This window comes from Fundulus heteroclitus, chromosome 1 (assembly GCF_011125445.2).
Source record: "Fundulus heteroclitus isolate FHET01 chromosome 1, MU-UCD_Fhet_4.1, whole genome shotgun sequence".
NCBI classification, from domain to species: Eukaryota; Metazoa; Chordata; class Actinopteri; order Cyprinodontiformes; family Fundulidae; genus Fundulus; species Fundulus heteroclitus.
In genome coordinates, this window is record NC_046361.1 from 31,719,556 (window position 1) to 31,728,960 (window position 9,405).

Sequence of the window (9,405 nt, forward strand, 5' to 3'; positions counted from 1 at the left end):
TTCCTCTCCATCGTCGCTTCATGCTTGCTCATCATGGACAGTACATGCAATCTGCGTTTAATCAAGCGGGACATCTACCTTCTGGTTCTCTGAGTGAAGCAATGTTCAGCTTCCTCAGTTTCTGGATCACTCTAATATAACTCAAGCAGATCATCTCTCAACCAGCTCTTTGGACTGAACTACCACCAGTTTCTGGCCTGGGGGAACATCCCTGTTCTCATACATCTACTTATGCATATTAAAGTAAAATTCAGCATTAATGTTCCTGCCGTGGTCTGAGCGCCAAAGACTTAAATCATTGTGTCAGTAAAATCCTTCTAATTGCCATTTCTTTCTGTGTGAGCATTGTTTTTTCTTCATGCTGCTTTTACAGACGCTGCTTGTTGTGTGGACCTATTGTTACCACCAGATGGAGACAAGTATATCGTATCACTATCATGGGTGAAGTTCTCAGATTCCACGGATTTAATTTTCTACTATAGTGAAAAGATCATTAGCACAGATCATGGTTATCTGTGCTAACCATTGATTTTACTGCAACACATTTAACTGGTAGGTGGCCACTGTTTTGTAGGTAATCTTTAGAATAAGGCTTTACAATCAAGCCAATTTTTTTTTTTTTTTTTTTTTTGGAGAATTTCACAACAAGCACTATCTATGAAAATAAACAGATAAAAACAAATTAGAAATAAAATTTAACGAAATACAAGTAAAAGCATGAGAAAAATAATACATTTTTAAAACAAACTTCTTGTTGACCAAAAGTCAAGCAGAGAATAAAAAAATCTAAATAAGGATGAACATACGCATACATTTCTTTACTAAAAGGCCATTTTGATTTTCCTGAAAAAATAAACATGTGTGTAACCACTGTCAAAGACAATGAACTATGTCTAACCATGTATAATTTCTTTTTTCAAATCCCATTGACAGCCCTACGGGCTCAACACTTCCCTGTTTGGCTTTCTCTCCTAGACAGAGGCAATAACAAGGCTGTCCCCCTTATTCTGTGCACTCTGTTTTTCTTCCCATAGAAAGTACCCCTGGACTACAGGACTGTCTCAGAAAATTAGAATATTGTGATAAAGTTCTTTATTTTCTGTATTGCTGAAATATCACAAGCCTTTTATTGTTTTAATATCGCTGATTATGGCTTACAGCTTAAGAAACCCAAATATCCTATCTCAAAATATTAGAATATCGTGAAAAAGTATACTAGTAGGCTATTTAACTAATCACTTGAATCGTCTAATTAACTCGAAACACTGCAGGGTTTCCTGAGCCTTGAAAAACACTCAGCTGGGTTCAGTAAACTAAATCACAAGTATGGTAGTGGTTAAGAGACGACATAAGATTCTCACAGTAACTGGTGTACTGACCATGGCATTACTGTCCTTGATTGGCCTGCCAATTCCCCTGACCTGAACCCCATAGAGAATTTGTGGGCTATTGTGAAGAAGAAGCTGAAAGACACCAGACCCAACAATGCAAATGAGCTAAAGGCCGCTATTGAAGCATCCTGGGCATCCATAACACCTCAGCAACGCCACAGGCTGATTGCCTCCATGCCACGCCGCATTGATGCAGTAATCTGTGCAAAAGGATTCCCAACCAAGTACTGAGTGCATTAATGGACATTTTCAAATGGTAGATTTTGTTTTGCTGTTATAATTTTTTTTTTACTTGGTCTGAGGAAATATTGTAATATTTTGAGATAGGATTTTTGAGTTTTCTTCAGCTGTAAGCCATAATCAGCGATATTAAAACAATAAAAGGCTTGCGATATTTCAGTTGATTTGTAATGAATCCAGAATGTATGACATTTCATGTTTTTTAATTGCATTACAGAAAATAAAGAACTTTATCACAATATTCTAATTTTCTGAGACAGTCCTGTAGTCTTTCTGTTTTTTTGGGGTGTCTGCTTTGTCCTCCAAATCAGTCACAACATATGGCTGCTCGTACTTAGCTGTGTTGTGATGAACGTGGGTTGCTGTTCAAAGGGAGTTGTTTCTTTCCACTGTCACCACAAGCTTCCTCAAGATAAGTGAGTGCTGCAAAATCAACTATTTGATGAAATCATCTAGGCTTATTTTTCATCAGTTTTCATTTTTAATGGAATTTTTCAAAACTGCATCATGAATAGCATAAAACAGGAATACATGTAATTAATTATAAATATGTCTGTATCATTGGGTAGGTTTAACCTGACAGTACATTTTTATATATGAACTGGGCCTGTTTGTCTTTTAAAAGGCAGCTTGTGGTGAAATGGTGGTATCATATTATGCATAAATAAATAATCGCGCTTTTGTGTTTTCACAAAGAGAAGGCAATTGTATAATATATATCATACAGTCACATATAATATTTATGAAACACCATTCATGCAAAAGACAATATAAGATGCCGTGCGGGAAAAGAAAAAAATGCAGAAAGAAAATTACCCAGCAAAATTCTGTCCTGATTTAAAGGACCCAACAGTTTCTGCATATCTCAGGTTTTCAGGGAGTTTGTTCCAGAGCTGCGGAGCATTGAAACTAAATGCTGCTTCTCCTTGTTTAGGTCTAGTCTTGGAAACAGAGTAAGAAGGTCTCTGAAGACCCAAGGGGTCTGACTGGTTCATACAAACACACAGCATGTATTTTAAGGAATTTCTTTTCATCTTAAAATAGTTCATTGCAGCAATGAGCAATTCAAGTTCTGCGGTTTTTCAGCAGGACCCCAACTGAAGCCAGGTTCCCACTGTGCGATTATTGGCCACAGAATAAAACAAAACCAAATATTCCCATTTTTGTTTTTGCACAAAGAATTTGTTCTTGGACATAAATTTGTATTCTGTTCAGTATCCCAGCTGGATGTATTTTTGTGTGTTCATATTTATGTGTACTGAGATTTACAAGGAAGGCGTGGTGAAATCGGACAGAGACATCAGAAGCTGGCATGAGTTCATAGTGATCTTTGTGTCCCTCTTTATATCCTGCTGTTGTCAGTTACCGGGATTACTGAGTGTGTGAGAGAGATGAACCCAATAATAGCCTCAGTGATCAGACTGCCCCCTGCTATTCTCTGAGCTCAGCTAACTGGATGGAGACACTTGGCAGCAGTTAGCTCATCAAAACACTTCGAAGTGAACAAAGCAGCGATGAACCGACAAGGTAAGACCAAGACATGCTGTTTACAATGCATCGTGTTTCTGAATAAACACTGTTATTAGTTGATTTTAGGGGGTTAACTACGCTTTCTTTTAGTTGTTTGCTAGTTTTGGTGACTTTGCTGACGTTAGCATTGCACTCAACAGGTTAGCCGTTAGCTGGCTAGCTGGTTAGCAGACAGTGAGGGAGGAGTTTAGCACCGAGGACAGCTCCGATACGTTCGACCACGCAGCAGGAACACAAAAACAACAGCGAAATAACAACATGGAAATACTTTCTAACCTATGTATATTTATAACTAGCATTAAAATTACAAGTTGAAGATATGTGCTAACGTCATCTTAAACGTCGTTCAGTAGTTCAGGGATCTGCCGTGTTTATTCTGACAGGCAGAATGGGAAATTTGAAGCTGAAAGTCAAATCTTAGGAAGAATAGGTCTCAAATTTTGTACCCTGGAGATAGAAATACAGGCTATTTTATTTATATCTATGCATGCGTTTGTTTATTTATCTGTTTCTTTATATATCAATTTACTTTAATCTCAACTTTACTTTCTCCCAAATAGTCTTTGATGTGTGGATCAGATATTATAATTTTTAAATTAATGTTTTTGTTTCTTTTCTATGCTATCTTCAGTTTATATCCTAAACCGTAAAAGCTTACCTCTGCAATCTAGTTGATTAAAATAGAAGTAATAATATAACCACTTAAATATGTGAGAGTCCTATGGAAATAGAGACATGTAGCAGTATTTAAAACACTGAAGATTTGTGGCGTTACTTTTTCGAATGTTTGTTTGCACAGTGTGTAAATCTCTCTGAAATAAGTTTATTTCCTTTTGTGTGATAAAAGAAAAAAAATAATGGGGTAAACAACAAAATAAGAACCTGAAAACATTTGAAATTACTTTACTTATCATTATGCACATTACAAAAACGTGTTACATTTGTTCTGAGTTACTTTTTCATGAACTATGAAGTTTATTGTTCTTATACAAGTGTGCCTGTTCTATATACAAACAAGTTTGCATTTATACCCAAATCTTTTGTACTTTTTGTTAAATTTTAAAGCTCTATCTAGCAACAACAACAAAAAAGCTAAATAATACATTCTTAAACAAAAAATATTCTTAGTGTCAGTTCCACATTCAAATATTTGGTTAAAAACTGCTAGAATAAGCAATTAAAGAATTAATAAATTTTTAAAAATATGAATTGTGATCTAGACATAGGATCACTAACTCTTGAATATTTTGGTGATATTGAATGATCTTATATACTGCTGAATAGTCTAATCTACCAAATTGTATGTCATAATTTTTTATTCATGTCTGCATTTATCTAATGTATTTTGTATATTGAAGATGTTGATGCGAAAATATTTAAAACTATATTTAAATCAAGTTTTATAAAAGCCAAAAATACAATTGTTATATTTAAAATACACCTAAAGTATCTTAAAGCATCTTTTATGGAAATTATTTAAAAAAACAATTATATAATTATTTATTTGATTTAATTGTCACGTTACTACTAATCTATCCCTTGATAGAGCTGTATGTTCAGATAGGATTTTTTTATCACCCTAAACGCTAATTAAAGATTTATTTAAAATGTTATACTCCTGCTCTAACATGTTGTAGTTTTTATCTATTTACAGCGGATTATTTTCTCCCTTCCTGGTTCAACATTCACAGCAACTTAACTTGATATTTCTTTCATCTCTGTTGCTAAGTTTTTAACGGGACATCTTCATCGCTGAGCTTCTCCATAAGGAATACGGGCAATGGATGTTCACACACAAACCTAGGAGAGGAAGATTTGGACAGTCTACGTTTTGAGCTCACAAAGGTTATGCAGCTCCTTTGCCCTTTTTGGCACAAAATGATTCAAAAGCAAGCATGAAAAAAGCTGTTGCTTCCTCCTGAATATATTTTTCTTTCCTGTTGCATAGACGGAGGATGAGATTCAGACGTTGAGGCAGGTCCTTTTGGCAAAAGAAAAATATGCAGCAGACATCAGAAGACAGCTGGGGATGAGTCCTCTCGATAACATGAAACAGAACTTGTCCAAAGGTTGGCAGGAAGTCCAGACCTCAGCTCCGTAGGTGCACTCAGACATTCACAAGCACAGATGCAAAAATGTCTGTAAAATTCTGGTGCAGATTTAAATAATTCAAGGCACTGGTGTATCGTAGTCACACAACATTTTATCACGCCTTGTCTTTGTTTTACATGATTACATAACCAAACGAGTCAAACTAGTATGGATTAGGTTTGCCCTCTTAAGTCAGCACATTAATCTGTCAACCTGTGCATGTTCTACTATTTCAGATATCTCACAGCTTCTGCCACTCTGGAGGACATCAGCAACTCCAGTGTGTGAGTCATTGTAATCATGATTTAATCATGTTCAAAAACATATTTACTCTTTAAAACAACTGAATCTCTTCAACATTTCTTCCTTTACTCGTTTGCTGAAGTGCAATCTCTTCTAAGAACCAAGTGATGGGATTTTCCACGTCAAATAGGATTGGTGCCCTGATAATAGCCCCACAGCCTGACTTAGCACAAGGGGCGGTGGCTTTACAAAGTCACACCATGACTAGCCTCAAGTGTTTGTTTTAAACAGAGTAAGCAAGGGATCTGCTGCAGCCAGATGGACTGTGACAACTGACGCACATAAGCTTACTGTTGTTTATGTGTCATTTTTTACCTTCGTCGTCCGTTTGCGCTCACTGGACTCTGTTATATAATATACAGAAACACACAGAGCTTTGTCTTATGACAGACCCATTTTGAATGCTTTTTTCAGTGACTAATTTCCTTTCCCATCGGCAGATATGTGAGGACACGAGACGGTCTGTCTCAAGCAGGCCAGGCGACATCTGCTGCTCTGTCCACCGTGGGCGTGGCAATCACCAGAAGACTGGCACAGATGAGGTACAGCCACAGTTGGTATAGCTTTGCCCTGCAGGTTTTCCAATTGTATTTGGGTCACATAAAAAACAGAGAAAAAAGACTTCAACTAAAGACAGTTTGTAGTTAGTCATACAATTTCCATAACATGTCTAAACAATTTCTGAAATATTTATTACTTGAGTAATAAACCTGGTGACTTCCCTTAACCACACTAAAAAAACAATAAGGGACTGAGGGACTTACATGTTGGGTAACGTATGCCTTTCAAGCACAAGGTTTTTCTTTTGTGTGACTGGAACACATATTTTAACGTCTTTATTAATTTTACACTTGCTGATTTTAAGATAAGATAAGATAAGATAAGATAAGATAAGATAAGATAAGATAAGATAAGATAAGATAAGATAAGATAAGATAAGATAAGATAAGATAAGATAAGATAAGATAGGCTTGATTGATCTCACAGTGGAGAAATTCACTTGTCACACATCGGCTTAATAAACAAAGAAGGTGCCAAAAGGAGGAAAAGGTGCATAAGGTATATAGAGTGTGTCCACATATATACAGTGTATCAAAAAATTAAAAAATAACAAAAAAAATAACATTTTCAATGCTAAGCATAAAAATGCATACACTTACTGAACCAGTGCGCTTTTCATAGGTTACATTTGGGATTTATGTGAGCCTGAGAGATCGCATCGTGCAAATGTTTGACATATGGTGCATACTGACGTCACAGTGTCCGCTACATCAGAACCCCCAAACACACCTTTTCCCAACACCATATACAAAAGTCACCCCCATACACCAGTGAAGCAAAATCAGACTGCTTCATTGTTTTGATGTTCATAAGCCACGTAGTCTAATAATCTATCAAAACTCATTCTGACAGATAACTTCTTTACCTTCCCATTCAGCAACACTTCTAGTCCAAAACTGAAAACTGGTGACTTTTGTATAAACCTAAACATTCAAATAAACACTAAAATTGACATTTTAAATAAAAGTTCTGAAAAAATTAACAAGTGCTATTTATCCATAGAATCAATAATAAAATGTGTAGATGGTTAAATGACAAAGAAACACACAAACCACATAAAATTATAAAGATAAACAATAGCTGTTCAATTACCAACTTTTACCAGTCAGGTATTCATCATCAGTACCTGTATCTGCCATCTGGTGAGAGGTGGGGTTGCTGGTCCATCACAGGGCAACACAGAGATACACAGCACATTTATCCAACAGTTATATTTTTGGACTGTGGGAGGAAGCAGGAGTACCTGGAAAGAACCCATGCATGCACAGGGAGAATATGCAAACTTCATGCAGACTGGAATTTGAACCCAGGATCTTTTTGGTCCAATGCAAGGATGGTACATTTGTTTACATTGAAATTTATTGATTAGGGATTGTTTTAAAGCTTTCTGGATTTCTGACACATCAAAAACTCCAACTATGAACCCGAATAAAAAATGTTCACATCTGATAGCAGCTTATATGCAAACAGGCAGGACAACATGCAAAGTCCTGAAAGCAGAGGCAGATCATCAATGACAGAAAATTAAGTTTTGTTTTGACCAAATCATAAGTCTGGTGAAACCATTCAAAGTGATCTTGAAAAAGCAAAAAGCCACAGTCTGTGTTCACAACTTTACCAAAATCTTCATGCTTACATTCACCCACTGTTTTTATGACTTTTACAACAAAGGCATATTAAGAGCAACTTGTTATATATATATCAGATACACAAAAATATTTTTTGCAGATATCATATGAAATGTTATTTCATTTATTTTAGCTCTGTTTTCTTGTTGGCGGAAACTACTGAGCAGCAAACTGTTGAATTGTTGGTTTTGGTGTGCATCCACAATACTAGTTTGAACACCATAAAAGTAATCTTGTTATATTTATTATATTGTAAGACTTAATCCAATAACAACATCGTCTCTGCCCACAAGCAGCTGTAGATAAGCATGTTAGCATGCTACAAGAAGAAACATTACTTATGTTATATTATTTAGTTATGTTATATTTGCATTTTTTTTTTACTTCAACAGAGCCCTGCCACTCCCAAGCTCACCACGGTAAGATCCCAGCTATATAAACTCTTAATACTAGAAAGTAAAGAAAGAAAGATGTTATTTGTTTGACCGTTCTGTGGCTCTGTGTACCCTTCATGCAAATATAGATAGTCAAAGATCTATGGTTCATATTTCTTACATCGTGCCTTGTTAAAACTCAGATGTGTGTTTGTGTAGACTTTTTAGCAAAGGAACACCAGTGACATTTACAGATTTACTCTCAGATAGCTGATCTTTTTTAAAATTATTTTTCAACTTTTATTTACTCATCTTTGTTTCACTCAGCACCATGGGCCACACTATTAGTGTGCCATCAATGAGGTAAACCTGCACAATATATTTAAAGACAAGTTATTAATCGCCTCTATATATAACATATAAATTATGTGTTTCATTTTTAATCCGTCTTTATATTTATCCTTAGGCATTCCTCCACATTCAAGTCTTTTGAAGAACTTGTTGGCAGTGTGAAGGTAAATGTATTAGAAAAAAAAAAAAAAAAACAGCTGGGCACACAGTTTAAATTGCATGAGTTCTGACCACTTGGTTCTGAATCCAAAGGAGAAAGTGACTGGAGGTGGATCCAACAATGAAGACACCTCTGGATTTCAAAGAAGATCTTCCTGCAACTGAACCCGAGATGAACCAATCTTCTGCAACTCACGAAAAGGATTTTGACACCTCGAAAAGTTTCTGTCTGTCTTCAATGTGACATTTTCTGCTGCTCTCTGCAGTTTTGTTGTTAATACAGTCTCAGAAATAGAATGTACAACATTGATTAAGTAAAATTACTTAAATAAAAGTTATGAATTCAATGGTAAAATATTTAATAATTTAAATACTTCATATTATGAATAAATGTATTTGTTTTAACATGCTGATTGTTTTTGACATGCTTGTATCCCCGTCTTCCGAAATCAGATGTATTACAAGGATGTTTTTGTAATGTCAGATTTTTTAAGTAAAGATATTAGAATACATTCAGTCATATGTCTTTGTTATGATTCACATTATGGAAATAGACTTGTTTTTTGTTAGAAAAAGAGAGGTAGCTAAAGTAACCAGCTATTTCAGAAATACAGCTCATTGCACAAAATTAGCTCCACTTTCCATTTGACATTCAATCTGATAGAAATGAAGTGGTTCTTCTTTGTCTTCTGCTTCTTTACTTAATTTACTTCCTTCGCTTTTACAGATAGTCTCACTGAGACACAAGTTTTCATTTACAGGAGGGACCTGTTTGCA

General features: G+C 35.5%; 1 protein-coding gene across 1 annotated transcript; it reads left to right on the forward strand.

Moving 5' to 3' along the window:
* Nucleotides 1–3,037: 3,037 nt before the first annotated feature.
* On the forward strand, nucleotides 3,038–9,144 carry LOC105935249 (tumor protein D54). The gene is made up of 9 exons (XM_012875559.3): nucleotides 3,038–3,158; nucleotides 4,891–5,006; nucleotides 5,110–5,258; nucleotides 5,489–5,536; nucleotides 5,996–6,097; nucleotides 8,137–8,163; nucleotides 8,446–8,481; nucleotides 8,585–8,633; nucleotides 8,722–9,144. The coding sequence occupies exons 1-9, from the start codon at nucleotides 3,146–3,148 to the stop codon at nucleotides 8,791–8,793; spliced, it is 612 nt and encodes a 203-aa protein (XP_012731013.2). The 5' UTR covers nucleotides 3,038–3,145; the 3' UTR covers nucleotides 8,794–9,144.
* The last annotated feature ends 261 nt before the right edge of the window (nucleotides 9,145–9,405 follow it).